The sequence below is a fragment of the Neomonachus schauinslandi genome, chromosome 1 (assembly GCF_002201575.2).
Source record: "Neomonachus schauinslandi chromosome 1, ASM220157v2, whole genome shotgun sequence".
NCBI lineage: Eukaryota > Metazoa > Chordata > Mammalia > Carnivora > Phocidae > Neomonachus > Neomonachus schauinslandi.
The window spans coordinates 57,983,991-58,003,731 of record NC_058403.1 but is presented as its reverse complement, the minus strand read 5'-3'; the positions used below and the strand labels follow the sequence as shown (position 1 = coordinate 58,003,731).

The 19,741-nt window shown below is 40.7% G+C and overlaps 1 protein-coding gene across 5 annotated transcripts in view; it reads right to left on the bottom strand.

The window, feature by feature from the left end:
• Positions 1 to 19,741, bottom strand: part of SIDT1 (SID1 transmembrane family member 1) — an 87,140-nt gene that overhangs the window by 56,718 nt on the left and 10,681 nt on the right. For all 5 annotated transcript variants that reach the window (XM_021692408.1, XM_021692405.1, XM_021692404.1 and 2 more), the window contains exons 2-3: positions 3,114 to 3,235; positions 1,794 to 1,964 (exon numbers count right to left, since the gene is read on the bottom strand). In XM_021692408.1, the coding sequence (XP_021548083.1) occupies positions 1,794 to 1,964; positions 3,114 to 3,235 (293 nt within the window). The remainder of the gene's footprint in view (positions 1 to 1,793; positions 1,965 to 3,113; positions 3,236 to 19,741) is intronic.

Genomic DNA, 19,741 nt, shown 5'->3' with positions numbered 1-19,741 from the left:
TATATATATATATATATATATATATATATATATATATATATATATATGTGTGTGTGTTTTGGTCTGTTTATTCTTTTAGCTATAGAGAAATCTCCACAGAGATTGTGAGTTAGTCCAATTCTTCTTTCACTCTGAAAATTTTGCTTTGTATATTACAAAGTGATATTACTAGGTGCATACAAATTTAGAACTTAAATTTGTTTTCCTGGTGAATGAGTCTTTTAGAAATATGAACTGTCCCTTTATCTCTAATAATGCTTCTTGCATTAAGGAATATCTTGTATAATATGATATATATACTACATCAACTTTCGTTTGGTTTACTATCCTTTTATTTACATTTATATATTCTTTTACTTAGGGTTGTACTCTATTAAGCAACACATACTTAGTTTCCTTTTTTTTTTCTAAATCCCATTGACATTCTTAGTCTTTTTCTTGGCATATTTGAGTCTATTTATGTTTTATATATATATATATATTTTATTCCATTGGGTAAATATAAACATCGACTCCCCTTCTGAGACTCTTCACTCTCTGTTCCAAAGCTCTAGTGAGAGGTCTAGGTCAAAATTATTTTCTCAGTTTTTGCTCCTGAGACCGCCTCATTTTTTCCTCAGAAAGCCTATTTGTTCCAGTGAAGCTGAGTCTGGACCTATGGGCACAGAGACTTGGGTACACAAACTTGTGCACATGCGGGGGCTAGTCTCCACCCTCAGCCGTACCTAGACTCATTGGTGCCAAGATTCTTGCCTATAAGAAGCCAGAGCCACAGAAGGGTGGGTGATAATGGGGACAGCAGCCAAGAGCTTACCTGTTTTTTCTTATTGATTTGTAGGAGTTCTTTATATATTCTGCTATGAACCCTTTATAGTTATATGTGCTGTCTTTTAGTCTATGGCTTGTCCTTTTGTTCTCTTACTGATACATTTTGATGAGTACAAATTCTAATTTTAATAAACCAATTTAATGATATTTTCTTTTAAAATCTATTTAAAACACTGAGAGAGGCAGAAGTGGTCTGAACCCTTGAGAAGCCTTGATCTTAGAAGAGAATGGGGCAGAAAGTCCCTGAACTGTCTGGCCTTATTAAGGAATGACCTTTCTGTTTAAATTTTCACACAGGTTTATGCAATATTTTACAAGAGTAACCTCTGGAAAAGAACAGATCTCTTGGAGACCATTCCCCCAACTGAATTTATCATATGTATGTTTAATACGAACAATTTGAGATGAGTTCAAAAACAACTGATTTTGTTTTAAAGGATGGTAGTGCGAGGAGAAGGAGGAAATAGTCATTAGTTGTTGCACAAAGGACAAAGCCATATGACACTATTTTCTACCTGTATACATTCTTAACTTGGAAGGAGAAACCTGGACTAGCAATAAGGACAAGAAAATAGGTTAAGGTCTTCCTCAGAAGAAAAATAAAACTTCCTTCAGGAGAGTGGTACTGACGCATAATACAAAAGTACCTAGTCACCAGGGCCTCTTGCCTGGACTACAGGCAGGCAGGGTCTGTGAGGTCTGTGAGGTCTGTGAGGACACAGACCCCTGAGAATAGATATGCCTCTGAGGCCAGGCACTGTTCCCCTCTGCACCAGTCCCTACTGCTTCCCTATTGCACAGATTACAGTCCTGCTGCCCAGCTGTGAGCAGGACTGGTCAGAAGGTGCTAAGACAATATGCCAAGTGGCTAATTTCCTTCTTGAGTGCTGACTTGGCAGAAGGGAGACTGGACTGAGCATGTGCAGACAAATGAATCGAGAAAGGCCACAAGACGTCCTGCTTACTGTAGCTGGAAGTGCGTGATCTTGGTAACCAGCAGTTTGTACTGGGCGCCCAGTGGAGCCATGGAGGTGACATCTACAATTACCAGTTGCTCCAGAGGTCCTGTTTCATTGGTTGCTTCTGAGGGACACAAGGTGCGGCTTACTTCCTGGTAGTTGTAACTCCTCTGGTATCTGTAGCAGTGGATGGAAAGAAAAACAAGCAAGAACAAAAGAGAGACTCGGTGAACAAGCAAGGAAAAAAAAAAGCCAATCTTATTTCATTTCTCTCCAAATTTGTTTTCAAGTCCTTATGTTTTAAATATCAGACTGGACCTATGATAGTGATTGAGTCTTGGGCATAGGCTTGTGTGATGTAATAACGGGGACTTGAGGACTCTTCAGTGCTGGCCAGTTCACTTTGATTTTGTCTATATTATGTTACACCATCTTCCTAATTCAATGAGGAAAAAAAAAATGCCAAATATTGAAGGGGAAATTGTGCTGATAAAACAACCAGTTGATTTCATATTTCCACTTTTTAAGCTTTTGCTAAATGGAACATAAAAAAAAAAGCCCCAGAGCCTAAGTCAAGGCTATGAGAGTTACTATTTCAATCCTCAGATTACTCAGCCACTAAAAATGAGTTAATGCCATACTATGTACCTATGTCTGAATGCCTTCTGGTTTTTTTCTTAGTAGTGCAATAGTACCTTATACAGTTTCTCCTGCAAAAGTATAAACTACATGAGGGGAGGGATTTTGTTTTCCTCTCCCCCCACTGCTGTATCCCTAGTTTCTAGTATTTAGTAGCACTTAAATGCTATAGAATGAAGGATGCACACTCTGTGGGCATTTTGAAGAATGGAGGTATTACTCATTTACACTGACTCTTGAACCTAGCCCTGTCCTCAGTGGATGATCCACTAACCAAGAGCTACAGAATATTCTGGATAGAATTAAAATGCTTAAAGTTCTTCCAGGTGCTACACATCTAGGTAGAGTGCTTATCTGAATTCAAAGAGTCAGGGTGCCAGGGTGGTTTAGCTAGTTGAGCATCTGACTCTTGATCTCAGCTCAGGTCTTGATTTCAGGGTTGTGAGTTCAAGCTCCACATTTGGCTCCATGCCCAGTGTACTTAAAAGACAAAAACAGAGGGTGGAAACTGAACAGACTTGGACAGGTTGGGCTATGTGCTATGACCATTATTTGCACTTAGGATATATATGATGTCAACATTCCAAAAGTCTGATTTCTCCCTTTACTAGGGAAAACACCAATTAAGGTCTAGGTCATTGAAAGAAAACAAATGTAGCGAAGTTGTCCAGGAGAAGATCCACTTACAGTCCTTGGAAGAGCAGAGGAACCTGCCAGGACAGCACCCCTTTCTGCTGGCGAACCACGACGAGGACTGGGTAGTCGAGGTTCTCTGAGGAACTATTCACATACACCCGAACAGCATTCACCTGTGAGCCAGGGCAGAGAGAGAAGGTAAGGCAAATCACACATGCACCTACATGCACACACACACACACACACACATCATAGCTGCCACCTGACGTGATCTTCAGTGGAACCAGATTCTGGAGGCTTCAAATGGCAGGCTGAGGAGTTCGAATTGGGCAGTCAATACAAGGTTTTGAAAAAGAAAGATATTGATATCTCTTCTCATTTGAATATAAATGGTACAGATACAAATGTCTTCAAAAAAAAAAAAAAAAAAACCAAAACACAAAACCTACAAGCTCCTCAATTTCTGACAGATTTTCATTTTGGTTTGGAAAATCATTCTGTGCTTCAAACCAAAGTGTTATTGTCATGTTTTATTAAAGCCTAGCAGATGGCCTGATGCTCCCCTAGCAACAGATACGATAGGGGCTAAGTATTCTTCTCTTTGTCCTGCTCCAAGGCATAAATCAGTCCCTGACACAAAATGCTTTTCTACATCAGCAGCTCCATGGCTCCTTCTGAATACGCAGATCAACCCCAAGGATTTAACACTTTCAAGGCTGTTTTAAAGACAGAAAATTGAGCTGTGGCCCTGGATCTAGATGGTTCTGGTGTTTTCCTTCGTTTTGTATAATACCATAGACTACATGGAAAGAACAAAATAGAAAAAAGACATGTTAAGAAAGAAAAAGTAAAACCTGACCTTTCACGTGAGATTTCCCCTCCTGCTGTTTTAAAACCTTAGGATTCTCTTGAAAACTTCTTTATTAGGGGGAAGAAATGAAACAAGAAAATCTTGCAGTTAAACCCTGAAAGGTCTATACATGTTCAAAATGGAAACAGAGGAAACAGAACCACATGGATATCATATAATTACTATTTGGTTCTCTTATATCATTCTTCATTAAACCAATTTGCTTTTTTTAATGTTGAAACAATCCAAGAGTAATTTATTAATTTGATAAGACGCACTTGTTCATGAAGGGAACATTTTCTTGTGCCTAAACTCTACTACGCTGCAGCTGATAATTGCCAACACCCTACCTCTAGTGCAGACCTTTTCCCTAAGTTCTGGATGTTCCACTAGTACCTCAAATTCTACCTGTCAGAAATGGAATCTGTCACTCTCTTCGCTCTTAACTTTAATTTCTTCTGAATTTCCTTGCTTATTGAAAGGCCTCACCAGGAAGCTATTTCATCTAATGAGAACTGTTAGATGAGAGTCATCCTTGATTCCTACTCCTTTAGCCTTCTCAGTCGATGGGTCATTCATTGAGTTCTACTGCTTCTATGTCCTTCATACTGTCTGTATCCAGACCTTCCCCTCCACCCACGATGATGTCCTCACCATTCTCATAGTTCATCTCCTCATTGACAGGACCTGATCCAGTCTTCTTAACCCCAGGGCTATGTCCCCTCAGATGTCAATTTCATCTGGGCATTGTCCTATAGGGCAAGGCCTTCAGCGGCTCTGGGAATTTTCAGATTTACTCTAATACCTGGACTTGCAATTGGCATCTTAAGTGGGGAGGGGGGTGGGCAGTCTTGTGGGACTGAGCCCTTAACCTATGAGATCTGATGCTAAAACCAGGTAGAACTGAACTGACTGCAGGACACCCAGCTGGTGTCGCAGAATTACTTGATGTGTAGAAAACCCACACATCTGGTATCAGAAGTGTCGAGTGTGAGCAGAAGAAAATGGAAGTGAGTTTTTCCTATAGACAGCCACCAAGCATTTTTTTCATGTAGTCCAATTTATTATTTTTGTTCTTGGACACTTCTTCCATGGCTCTTTAAAATAGAGATATAGGGATGCCTTGGTGGCTCAGTCAGTTAAACGTCTGCCTTCAGCTCAGGTCATGATCCCAGGGTCCTGGGATTGAGTCCCGCATCGGGCTCCTCCTTGCCCAGTGAGGAACCTGCATCTGCCTCTGCCTGCCATTCCCTCTGCTTGTGCATGTGCTCTCTCTCTCTTTGACAAATAAATAAATAAAATCTTAAAAAAAAATAGAGATATAATTCACACACCACACAACTCACTCTTAAAGGGTACAATTCAGCAGTTTTTAATATATTCACAGAGATGTACAACTATCACCACATCTAATTCCAGAATATTTTCATCACTCCAGAAAGAAGCCCTGTACCCATTAGCAGTCATTCCTCATTCCCTTCTTCCCTTAATCCCTGGTAACCAGTAATCTAATTTTGTCTCTGAATTGACCCATTCTGGACATTTCGTACAAATGGAATAGTATATGCCCTTTTGTATTTGGCTTATTTCACTTAGCATAATGTTTTCAAGATTCTTCCAAGTTGTAGCATTTCTTTTTATTGCTAAACAATATTCCATTGTACGCACGCACCACATTTGTTTATGTATTATTCAGTTTATGGGCATTTTGGTTTTTGCCACTCTTTGGCTGTTACAAACAATGCTGCTATGAACATTTATATACAAGTTTTGGTGTGAATATGTTTTAAATTCTTTCGAGTGTATACCTAGGAGTAGAATTATTGTGGGACATGGTAACTCTATGTTTAACTTTTTGAGGAACTGCCAAAATGTTTTCTAAAGAGATTAATCTTTTTACATTCTAGCAGTTTACATTACTGGTAATATATAGGGGTTTCAATTTCCCCACATCCTTGTCAACACTTGTTGATTATTACAGTTCTAGTTGGTGTGAAGTGGTATCTTGCTGTGAATCATACAGTATTTTAACTCTTTACCTGCCTGGCTCTTTTAGGGAGCTGTAAACTTCATCTTTGGTGTCCCTAGTGTTGACAAAACGTGTTAGTTCGGAAGCAAGCTCACTTCTGCAGTTCATAATACAAACACTCACCAGCATTATGCAGCACGTGGTGTGAGAGCACCCTTGTAGTCTGGCTTAAATCTGCAGCAGTCAGAACTGAGGTAAAACCTAAGGAAAGCTGTGAACTAAGGCAAGCTTCCTCTTTAGCTTGTCCACTCTCTTTTCTTTACCTAGGCTTGCAGCTTCCTTCTCCCTTCTTAAGTACTTAGTGCCAGAAGGGATTTCCCTCCATTTTGTTTCCCCACACTTAAAGAGAGTGATTCTCAAAGGTTAGTGTGCTTTTTGGCATTCGGATCCTCAAGCCCACCCCTAGCATTTCTGATTCAGCAGATCAAGAAGAGAACCTCAAAATACGCATGCTTACCAAGCATGCTGCAGGGTTCTGATGCACATGGATTGCAGCCTGTACTGTTCCAATGGAACCAGCTAGCAGATGACCCCATTTGTCAGCAACTTGCCAACTGCCCACTATTATGACGTGCACAACCATGACACCACCGAATGTCACGACTATGTCTGGAAGCTGGTGTCTAATGGGGCAGAAGCTGGGTTAGTAGGAAGGAGATCTGTAGGGAGCAGAACAGATATATCATCACCATATCACCCCACTCACTGCTCATTGCCACACCTAATTTTATTCCTTGTCTGGCTCTTATAATCCATTTACTTTTGTATTATTTAATAATGGTCTTACTAATTACAATAAAAACAAACTCAGAGATACTGACATAATAAATTGCAGAAAAATATATTAAAGCAGGAGATAGAAACACTGGGTAGTTTTTTTGACACAAATGCATTGCCCCCAGGAAAGGATAAAGAGTCCTGTTCAAATTTTGCTTTGCTTTTTCAGAGGCTAATGTGCAACTGAGAAAATTGGATTACATTTGCCGCAGTGAAGTAAGCCCTGTAAAGGCAAAACTCAATGAGGGACCGAGTATTGACCATGCATGATAAATTCGACACCTTGTAACAGACCGTTCTTAAGAGCCAAGATTTTCCCTCCTGTGGCTTCTTCCTGTTGTCCTGAACACTTTGTAGTCCCCCTGCCCTTGCCCATGGGGGGATATGTTCCAAGCCTGCCAGTGGTTGCCTGAAACTGCAGATAATACCAAACCCTATACATACCATATTTTTTCCACACATACATACCTATGATGAAGTGTAATTTATTCATTAGGCATAGTAAGGTATGAATAACGATACCTGATAATAAAATAGAACAATATAGTGTAATAAAAGTTCTTGAATGTGGTCTCTCTCTCTCTCTCTCTCTCTCAAAATATCGTACTGTACTCACCCTTCTTCTTGTGATGATGTGAGAGGCTAAAATGCCTATGTGATGAGATGAAGCAAGGTGACAGATGTAGGCATTGTGACGCAGTATTAGCCTACTATTGACCTTCTGACCATATGTCAGAAGGAGGATCATCTGCTTCTGGGCTGTGGTTGTCCATGGGTAACTGAAATTGTGGAAAGTGAAACCACGGATAAGGGATATATGACTGCTGTACATATATCTTATTTTCTTTCTATGTTTATTATAAGCAAGGAGTTGTGTTATAGATAAGAGAGAAGAATTATTTAAGTACTCCCATTTCTGATATTATATAGATCACAATTATGAAAGGTCTTAAAGCTTCGAGACTCCCTTTTTAATCTGTTGGAATGTGTCAGTAGGGAAAAGTTCAAAATTATAAGTAATATAATTCTGTTGCATAAAGAGGATGAAAACGAGTTTCATTTAAAATCTGGTTTCGTTTTGCTAAATTAATGAGGCTGTAGGCTCTATTAGTTGGAACATCAGATTATAAATCAGAGATTATTGGCTTCCATTATTAAGCACAGCACTGTTTTCCCATGTGATCTTGAAAAACTGAGTCTCCCTGTAAAATAGCTAAAATAGTATTTGCTTTTCCTAATATGTACAGTTTAATAACTGTGTTATGTTCACTAAGTGTATATCTTGGGAGTGTTCAGGTTATTTGGTCCTTCCTTCCTTCTCTCCCTCTTTCCACCCTTTCCTGCTACCCTTCCATGCTCCTTCCATCATGCATCAAAGATTCACTGAGTTAAGGGAGGTGCTGCGGGTACACTAAAGGCAACCCTGTCCTTGAGGAACTCACGATCTAGTCAGAGACAAATGATGTTATTACCAACAGCATAACGTGATGGTATTGTGGTAGCAACGTGAGCAAGTCCTGTGGGTACATAGAGGACAAAGTGGCTACCCGTGTGGGGGAGTCAAGCAAAACAGCACAGAAGCTGGTCAGTCATTTCCCAAATTATAGTTAAGATGGACTTGTCCACATAGGTCCTGTCATTGCCTGCCTGGTGCACATGACCTTGACTCATTAGAGAAACTTGTATCTGGAAAGGTGCTCAAGAAGGTCATCTAGTCCAAAGGTTCTATTTACAGACGAGGAGCCCAAGACGCAGAGGTGATGTGACTTCCCCAACGATACTCAGCTATGGCAGAATCATGACTGGAAACCAAGCTTCTTGCAGCCCAGTTTGCACACAATGCTTGGTCAGATCGTGCTATCGCCACTATTTTGAATCCCTGACTCCCCCGAACACCACTATGGATATAGGCTTCTCCTACTACTTCACTGTGAAATCAAGAAACTATATAAACACCATGAATGAAGGAGAGAGACAAGCCATAGAATAGGATATGTTACTTGTACAAAAAAAACAGACGAAGTATCAATATCTTGAATATGTAAAGAGTCCTTAAAACTCATAGAAAAACACAACCCAATAGAAAAATAGGTAACTGCAGAGATGACGAATGACCAAAGAAAAGATGGGAAAAGATGTTCAGCTCTTTACACTCATCAGAAAGGTAAAACCTCAAAAGTATGACAAGACCACATTTGCAAGGATGCAGAGGAACAGGAACTCTTTCACATTGCTTATGAAAATGTTATTTAGTACAACCACTTCGGAGGGCAAGTTGGCAATCTCTACTAAAGCTGAAGATGAGTTCACATTACATTCCAGCATTTCCAATAAGTTTATACACAAGAAGAACTCTCTTACATAGGCACCGGGAATGATGAACAAGAATGAAAGGAATAAGCTACAATATGGACTGATACAGATCACTCTGAAGAAGATAAATTGAAAAAAAGAGCAGGTTGCTGAAAGATACATACTGCATGATCTCATTTACATAAACTTTGTAAACAAGCAAACCAAAACTATCCATCTATCTATCATCCATCTGTAGTAAGATATACATACACAGAAGTGATAAACACCAAACTGAAGGTAATTGTTTTCAAAAGCTTTGAAGGATCTGAGACTTTACCCCAGTTGCCACAGTTTCATTGATCCTGATGGAAGACAGACTTCTTGGGTTAGGGACAAAGGACTTTATTTCTCTTGTCACAGCAAGCAGCTTGAGCATCAGCATGTTTGCATCAGTTCCCCTTGCTGCCAAATACCATGAAGGTGATGTGAATGGGCCCAGATAGCTGCCTACATACATACAGTGGGTTGCAAGACAGAAGAGAAACCGTGAGCTTAGGGAACACATATCTTTTATAATGGGCAGTAAACCTGCCTTACTTTTGCTCCAGAGACGGATGCTCTCTCTATCATCTGAGGCTGTTTGCTATACAAATATTCTTTTTTTTTTTTTTAAAGATTTTATTTATTTATTTGAGAGAGAGAGAACACATGAGAAGGGATAGGGTCAGAGGACGAAGCAGACTCCCTGCCGAGCAGGGAGCCCGATGCGGGACTTGATCCAGGGACTCCAGGATCATGACCTGAGCCGAAGGCAGTCGCTTAACCAACTGAGCCACCCAGGCGCCCCTATACAAATATTCTTAAAATGATAGTATTAGAAAAAAAATTCAGTCAGTGTCTTCCTATAAGATGTGCAGGAATCAAGAGACCCATGAAAAACTATCTCCCCAAAATGGTTACTTTGGGGGATGAAGGACATCCCAGGACAGTTCTAGATTCTAGCTACTTTAGGAAGAACTTTGTTCATTCAATAAGTATTTGGAGCACTGGGTGTTGTATGCAAACAATGAGTCATGGAACACTACATCAAAAACTAATGATGTAATAATGTATGGTGATTAACATAACATAAAAAAATAAAATTAAAAAAATAGAAACAAGAGAAAAAAAAAGAAAAAAATATTTGGCTCCATCCTGTGCCAGGCATTTTTTCTGGCACGGGAGATATATTACTAAGCTATGTGGACATAGTCTGTCCTCACTGAGATCACAGGTTTGCACATGATATACCAATTAAATAAGGAATTACGTTAACATTCAAGTTCCTGTGGCAATGCATGGCATAGGGTGGGGGCAAATAGGGAATTCTAATTGTCTTTTTGTTTCTTAAGCTGAGTAGTGGGTACATAGGGGTTTGTTACATTATTTTCTATACTTGTTTATATATCTAAAATATTACATTATAATAATAAAAAGGAAGCCATGATGCACTGGCCTTTCTGTTTTGTCCATTTCTGAGTGACAACCCTCATTTTCTGTAGTCTTTTTGTTGTTCAGGGATGTGGCAAACACTTAGTTTCCAAAGCACTCTTATTGCTCTCCTGGTTTATTTTGCTATAGTCTATCCTTATTGTGGTGCTTGACCTGCTTATGCTAACTTCATCGATTACAATCTCTCTCTCCATCTCTCTCTCCTTCTCTCCCTCTCTCTCTCAGACAGCAGCAGAACTTTGCATTGTCTTTGGTCTAATTAAGACGGCTCATATCCCCACTGCTCTACCCAGAAAAGAAATGTGGTCAGGGACCCAGATGAAGCTAGTACTGCACTGACCAGTAAGGTGCTAGCCTAGATTCTGCATTAGGTATATGAGTTTCCTAGGGCTGCCATAACAAAGTACCACAAACTGGGTGGCTTAAAACAACAGAAATGTATTCTCTCAGAGTTCTGGAGGCCAGAAGTCTGAAATCAAGATGTCAGCCAGGCCACACTTCCTCTGGAATTCTGGACAAAGTCCTTTCTTGCCTCTTCTTAGTTTTTGGTGGTAACCATCAATGCTTAGTACTCCTTGGCTTACAACTGCATCACTCCAATCTCTGCCTGTTGTCTCATTGTGTTCTCTCTGTGTGTCTCTGTTTCACATGCTAACCTCCTTTCTGTGCATGTCTGTATCCAAATTTTCCTCTTCTTGTAAGGACTTCAGTCACACTGGATTAGGGCCCACCTTAATGACCTCATCTTAGCTTGATTAGAGCTGCAAAGACTCTACTTCCAAATAAGGCCACATTCATAGATTCCAGGGATTAGGATTTCAACATATATTCTGGGGGAACATAAATCAACCCGAACAACATTAGATTTGTAGGATTTTTAAGCACTAAAGTCATTCTCCTAGACTCTAAACCTCTCCCAGACCATCAACTTACCTCCAACTTGTACCCACCTGCCAAGACCCTTCCTGTTGAGTGAAGCAGGCCTGCTGGGAGGGTCTATTATGTGGCATTGTAGGAAAACAGCTGTCCCTGAGCAAAGGGGCCTTGCAGTTCTGAATCCCTTTCTTATTAGAGGCTAGAAAGTCCTATTAAATGAAGCATTCATCCCCAAATTTTCATAACTACTGTAAGGAATGGAGTTAGTTCAATCACAGGTTATACCTTTTTTTTTTTTTAAAGAGATAAGCATTAAAATAATTCCTATAGTTATTGATGTAACTGTTTAAAATTCCCTCTGCCTGGGGCCCCTGGGTGGCTCAGTCAGTTAAGAGTCTGCCTTCAGCTCAGGTCATGATCCCAGTGTCCTGGGATCGAGTCCCGCATCGGGCTCCCTGCTCAGTGGGGAGGCTGCTTCTCTCTCTGCCTGCCGCTCCCCCTGCTTGTAGTCTCATGTTCTCTTGCTCTCTCTCTCTCTGGCAAATAAATAAATAAAATCCTAAAAAAATAAATAAAAAATAAAAATCTCTCTGCCTGATTCAACCTTAGAAAACCACCTTCTGTAAATTTACGCCATAATGAAGAAAACTATGTAGACCTAGATTTTATGTCTGGCACTAACACTATCTGGGTGACCTTGGACAAATCCCTTAAATTCTCTGGACCTCTGTTTCCTCAAATGTAGAATGGGAATAGTAACACCCAGACTACCCACCACCACCCAGACTATGGGCAACAGTACTCTGTAATCTGCAGAGCACCAGGCAGAGCGGAAGGCAGAGCTGTCCCACCTGCGCTTGGGGTTGGGTGGTGCTTTTCCACTCGCACACATTCACCAATCAATCAGTTGTTGACTGTTTTCCACATGTGAAGACACACTTAGAAGCCCAACCGCCCCCGGCAAAGGAGAAGGTTATATGGTTCATCTCACATAGGTATTAATTTCCTTTCACAGTTTGGCTCACAGCTTTCCTGGAACAGCTCATTCATCTTGTTGAAAAGAGCAGCTTACCCCTTGGGAGCTATTTATTCCCTATACTTTTAGATACTCAGCATTTTGCATTCCAGGCACTTTTCTAAGAAGCATGCTTCAACTCATCAATTTCATTATACACACAAATATATCCATATAAACTTTCCTCTTTAGGTTTATGATTTAAGTTTTATATTAAACATTTCAATTCCAATAAAAACATGGGAAAACATTAAAGAGAGGTATAATAATTAGCAGGCCAGGAGTATAGAACAAGACGCAGTCTAGATTCCAGCTGCTTAGCGATGAACTTTGTTCATTCACTAAATATTTGACTCCCTATCCTATGCCATGCATTGTTCTGGCACAAGGGATATAGTACTAAGCTATGTGGACATAGTCTGCCTTCACTGAGATCACAGGTTTGCCGACGGAATGCCAATTAAGCAATTGCATTAATATTTAAGTTCCTGTGCCAGTGCATGACATAGATTTTCAGGGTGCATATTTTCCCAAAGGATGAGTAAGAATTAACCAGAAAAATGCAGAGCAGAACAAGAGAAATATCCAAACAGAAGGAATAGTGTAGTAGACACAGGGAAGGAGGGAGAGAGGGAGAGGAGGAGAAATGAGAGGCAAGGCAAGAAGGAAGTTTAAAGGATTAAGAGAAAATCAGTTTGGCTGAAGTTGAAGGTGCGTGAAGGACCACTGTAGGTCCTGAGGGGTCTTAAAGTCACGTGAGAGAGGTTGGGGCTTTACTCTAAGGGCAACAGAAAGCCTCTGGAGGGTTTTAAGTGCCATTGTCCCATTGCCATGGCTATGGCTGGAAACCAATGTCACCTCTGTTGCTGCTCACAGGTGCTTCTCCACATCACTGGCTCCCCAGTCCGCAAGCCTGAGAAAGGCAGATGTGATTGGTAGCACCGAGGCCACACGCCATGTCTGAATTTGGGGTTAGTGTGTGTCTGTGTGCGTGTATAAGAAGGGGCTGTATAAGAACGAGCTCTACCGAGATGCCCTTCAACAGATGAATGGAAAAAGAAGATGTGGTCCATATATACAATGGAATATTATTCAGCCATCAGAAAGGATGAATACCCAACTTTTACATCAACATGGATGGGACTGAGGAGATTATGCTAAGTGAAATAAGTCAAGCAGAGAAAGTCAATTATCCTATGGTTTCACTTATTTGTGGAACATAAGGAATAGCATGGAGGACATTAGGAGAAGGAAGGGAAAAATGAAGGGAGGGAAATCGGAGTGAGAGATGAACCATGAGAGATTATGGACTCTGAGAAACAAACAGGGTTTTAGAGAGCAGGGGGGTGGGGGGATGGGTTAGCCTGGTGATGGGTATTAGAGAGGGCACGTACTGCATGGAGCACTGGGTGTTATACGAAAATAATGGATTGTGGATCACTACATCAAAAACTAATGATGTATTATATGGTGACTAACATAACATCATAAAAAAAAAAAAAAAAAAAGAAGGAGCTCTAGCTCCAGTGAAGGCTCATAGAATGAGGAATTCCCCCCTACATACAGGAATGGAGCTCAGATGTTAGGCAGTCAAAACATGGGTCAAGTTCCACTATACCCGGAAAGCCTTTTACATGCAACACCAGGACTAGTCTACAAAACAAGTGTTCCAGAGAACACACTTCGGGAAATGCTGTCCTCCATATTTTCTTCACAAGAACAGGTGTCAAGTCAAGTCTATCCTGAAGACCCTAACTTAACCTGATCTCACCTTTTAACACTCATAAAACTTATGGACTGCACTACCCAATTTTATACTCCATTATATCATTTTTTTCATGTTTTGTAATAGTTGGTCATTGTTCCATGCATTTGTTTTTGTCTCTCTCTTGGAGGATTTTATCTGTGACATACTTGGAATCCAGCATGTATCTGACACTTAGTACATACACTACAAATATTTACTGTTATTATGTGAGTGGAGATAGTTCAGCTAAGCTTGTAGCTTTCAACAAGCCCTAAGAAAGCACCCCCAGGCTGTTGGGGAAGTGGCTGTTCTTAATTCTTCAGCATTATTTCTACAAATATTTCTTTCTCCCCATTTGTTTTCTTCTTGTGGGCCCCCTATTATATTGACATCATAACCAGGTCTGCCCTCCCAATTTCTTAATTTTTCTGTTGATATCTGAAAAATTCTGTTGAATTTTTCTGTTGAGATGTTGATATACATCTCTTTAGGTAGATCCTCCAGTTTTCTAATCCACTGTTCATTCTAACATCCAACCCATTGCTGAGGTCTTTATGTAAACAGTGTTCTTTTTAACTCTGAGATTTCCAGTTGGCTCATCTTTATAACGGTAACCTGCTTCATTTTAATGAAGCCTTTCTATCCACAATTCTCCCACAATTCTTTCACTTTGCTTATTTTAAGTCTTATTCTTCCTGTTTATTAGTTGGGCTACATCGGGAAAGCCTGTCCAGTTTGATTTCTCTCATGTAGCTTCATTCTGCAGATGTATTGTTATTTTCTCCTGTGAGCTCGAACTCCCAGGGGTGTCAGCTACCTGGAGTAGTACTGACACCCTCAGAGGGGAGGTGCTAAATGTGGGGAGGGTCCAGAGTAGAAAGAGGGGCTGGAAGGAAAGCCCCTTAAGGTGGACAACCTCTGAGTTGACCACACTCCTTTTCACACCCACACAGGGGTCCAGTCTGCCCCCCCCATCTAATTTTACTTCTACCCCCCTCCTCCCACCCACACACTGTTTTTGCTCCATTGTAATCTGCTGGCCTATGCCTTGTAAAGGGGGTGGTGGGGAAGGAGGTAATGCTCAGAGTCGGCAGGTCGACAGGCACAGTGGTTATCCTATGCACTCCAGCAGGCCCTCACAGATGTGAGCCCACATTGCCCAGCCAGCCCTGGGCTGGTGCTGCTGGTTTTCTCCCTCACAAGGGCGATAAGGCAGGGCAGTTGGCAATGCACTTGGCCAGACTGAAGGAGGCAAAAAAGTACAGCAAAAAAAGCTCTCCTCTAACCTATTCCTCACCAGTGGCCTCTTAAATTGTGGGCTGCCATTTACCTCTCACTTCAAATGGCTAACCAGGGTTTCTCACAGATTTTGTATTAGTTCCTCTGTCCCATGACCTTCCTCCGGCCTTACGCATGTCCAGGCTTAGTTTCTGGGAGACAGCCAGCTGCTATGTTGGTTCCTCATCCTCTCAGGTATTGGGGTCTGCCCATCTTCTCTGCCGGATTCCTTTTCTCCTTTACCTTTCCTGTCTTTTTCTCCCTACCTCCCACCTATACTCCCTTTCCTTACAATTCCTTCACTCTGGAGTACAAGTGGAGGGGCTTGAAGAGGGAAAAGTAATTATTTTATGGTTTGAGGCAGAATTCAAGGATCCACTCCTTAGATTTTATTTATATGCTGAGTGATCGCACCGCAGGCAAGTTTCTTCTAGAGCTATTCTGAGGCCTACTTAATTAACACTCTGAAGCTGGGAAGGCACTAGAAAATTAGTTATGACTGTCAGAATTATGATGTGACACTTATCACCAATTTTTTCTGTAGTTGTATTTATTGACAGACCAGTGCCATTTATAGTTTTAAATAAGTATTGTCAGGATAGAAGTATTACTTACAGGAAACTGCTTTCTAAACAAGACTAAACTGATCGTCTGCAAACACCTTCCTCTTCAAAATCCTAAAGGAAAATTTCTTGAGACGAACAGAAGAAGCCTCAAGAAAGGCCATATTTAAGAGACTAAACTATTTCCAATTACGGAGTGAACATGGTGGCAGAGATGCTATATACTACTCTAATTCTTCTCTGACACTCAGGTTAGATGTTCCTCTTTAATGGGCATAGACAGAAGGCTCTAGCACCCTTTGTCCTCCCTGTCACATCTTGGTCCTTGACGACTGCTGTCTGCATCCATATAGCTGTCTTTCAACAAATGCTCTAGCTTGAGAAGACCGCATGAGGACCTTTGGTGCAGTTGACCTGGGAGCTACCCAGCATTCAAATCCTTTACATGTTTTAGAGGAATTTCCTCCACTCCACTAAACTGGGTGAGTTTTGTGGGAGGCAAAGCAGCTGATGGGTGCCAAAGGAATCAGATATATGACTTGTGCTCGGATAGTTGGACCCTTCCACTTGGTACTTTCAGTGGTGATTACACGATACAAGGATGAAGGGAGAGTTTAGAATTCACTGGCAATGTTGACACCAGCAGGGTCCATGGCAGCAGGGTCCAGGGGTGACCATATCTCATGGCAGAGGAGGTGGTGATTCCCAGGTGGGCGTCTTGACAAAACCATTCTGCGGCATGACTGTTGCCATAATTTCCTGTGGCTTAGTCTCTCTTGGTCCCTCATCATAGTCTGAGCCTGGCAACTCAGGTTTGTGAGCAACCCAATATCCTTCTAATAAATTACTTTTTCGCTTAAGTTAGCCAGTTGATCTCTGTTGCTTGCAACTAAGAACTTTGCCTGATCCCACACCCTCTTTCTTTTCCTACTTCACTCATACCCCATAGCTATTTTGGAGCCTAACTGTCCATAGGCTCCCCAGACCATCTCTCTGTTTCCCTCTCCTTATCCACCACTTTTTGTCCTTTTAATACCCAGATAAACACTGTATTTGTCCTAGAAAGTTGTAATTGCTCTACTCTGGTGAAGATGGTATGGGGAGAGAGCAGGGACAAATATAGGATTTCTTTTTGCAAATATTGGAAAGGACAAAGAAAAATTAAGTATTTTCATGTCAATTTTTAATATATGCTTCCAGTTTAGATAATTAAAATAACTGAGTCAATTTGTCTACAACAGGGCAGTTAAATCTAGAGGGACGGAAACGGTTGGTTAATCCTGTTTGTTATGGCTTATCTTCACGGTTGTTTAATGGAGATCCAGAAATACCAGTTCTCAGGATTAATTTTTTTTTTTTTTTTTTTTATTATGTTCTCAGGATTAATTCTGTCTTCTAGTGACACATAGGCTAACTACTTGGGTCTCCAAGCTGCCTGGTGCCTGTCACAAAGGAACCCAGCATTGATGAAAATAAAGCATAAAAGAGATGACGATTGGCCCTCTGGGTCCACAGGGGGTCCAAGTAAGATCATGGTTGGTGGGTGGCTGTGGCTCTGTGAAATACCGAAGCAAATCCGCTAACTTCTCAGTTTTATTTAGTGTCAACCCTGCTGACCTGACTCACACAGACGAATGGATGCCTGGACAATTCCTGGGGGGAAAAACAAAGATGAAAACCTCCTGCGTAGATTTTCCATAACTGTAAGGGAAAATGTAAGGGATCATGTAAAGTGTGATCAAATGACCTGACTTTCAGTGCGACTGTCATATTTTAAATTATTTTTTATTGTTGTTTGTAAGTATACAGATGTGCTCTTGTGGGAGGGAGAGTGGTTTAGTAGAAATATCCTGAGGGAATATCCTCAGGAACCGGAGTTATGTTCCTGCCTTTGCTTCAAGCTAGTTACGTGATTTGGGACAAATAATTTATTTCACTGGCTTCTAGTTTTCTTTCCTCTTAAGTGAAAAGAGACTGGGTGATTAAAATGTTGTTTTAGCTCTTAAGTTTAAAATACAATTATCCCTTTCCATCCCAATGGTTTCAAGAGATATTTTATATGTTTCTTTTAGGGATAGAAAAAAGAACAGAAAATGCAAGCCCAATTACAATTCTGTAGCTAAACAGACTTGACAAGAAAATCTTGTTGCCGTGAATAAAGGAAACAATGGCACACACGAAGTCAACACAAATATAGGCTGACTTCTCAAATAGCATATGTTCTTCATCCTCCACCGTTGGTATTATTAAAATTCTATAGCATAACTTTAAAAATCCGGAGACCAGCTCCCTAGTAACTGAGATTACCCATCATGGCTTTGAATCAGGAAGTATGGGAAAAAAAACACGTTGCCTGAAAATGAAGAAGAAGGAATGTCTTTGCCAGTAGCAAAGCCTCCAACAACCTGAGGAGATCAACCAAAAAGGAAGAAACATGATGGGCCAGCAGTGTTCATAAAAGGTCTGAAAGACAAAAAGGATGGGAGAAGCAGAGAGATATCAGATACACAGAAAAAAATAGCCAAAAGAGAATGGTAGAGGTTAGAGGTGGTGGCAATGCAATGGAAGGTTGGAAATAGTGATAAGAACAATGAGCTCTAGGTACGGAGCTGCTTCAGACTCTGTGGTCCGAGGTGGGCTATAAACGCACACACACATAACACTGTAATACTAAAAACACAGGGTGGTCTTTTCAACAAATCATCCTGGAATGATTGGACATTATATGCTATATACAGAGATTTTATACCTTCACAAAGTTAACCTACAATGGATCATAAACCTAAATGTAAAATTCAAAGCTATAAAATTTTCAGAAGATAACACAGGAGAAAATCTAGGTGGCCTTAGACTTGGTGACAACTTTTTATTTTAATTAATGAATTAATTTGAGAGAGAGAGAGAGCCGAGTGTTGGGGGAGGGGGAGGTAGGAGGAGGAAGAGGCAGAGGGAGAGGGAGAGAGAGAATCCCAGGCAGGCTCCACTCCCAGCGTGGAGTCCAACACAGGGCTGCATGTCATGACCCTGAGATCATGACCCCCAGATCATGACCTGAGCAAAATCAAGAGTCAGACGCTTAACCGACTGAGCCACCCAGGAGCCCCTTTAAATACAACACCAAGGCATGATTCATGAAAAAAAATTGCTAAGTAGTACTTTCTTAAATTAAAGATGTCTGCTCTGTTAAAAAACACTATTAAGTGAATAAGAAGATAGGGCACAAACAAGGAGAAAATATTTGCAAAACCCTTATCTGATAAAAGACTGGTATCCAAAATCCACAAAGAATTCTTAAAACTGAACAATAAGGAAACAAACAATCCAACTAAAAAAACGAGCAAAAGATCTGAACAGATACCTCACCAAAGAAGATATACAGGTGGCAAATAAGCATATGAAAAGATGCTAATATGCTCTTAGGCAACTGCAAATTAAAACAATGAAAGATCACTATACCCCTAATAGAATGGCTAAAATGCAAAGCACTGACAATACCAGATGCAGATGAGGATGTAGAGCAACAAGGACACTCTCATTGCTGGTGGGAGTACAAAATGGTGCAGTCACTTTGGAAGGCAGTTTGACAGTCTCCAACAAAGCTAAACATACTCTTACCATAGGACCCAGGAATTAAGCTCCTTGGGTAAATACCCAAAGGAGTGGAAAACTTACATCTGTACAAAAATCTGCATACAAATGTTTAGAACAGCTTTCTTCATAATTGCCCAAAATCGGAAGCAACCAAGATATCCTTCAAT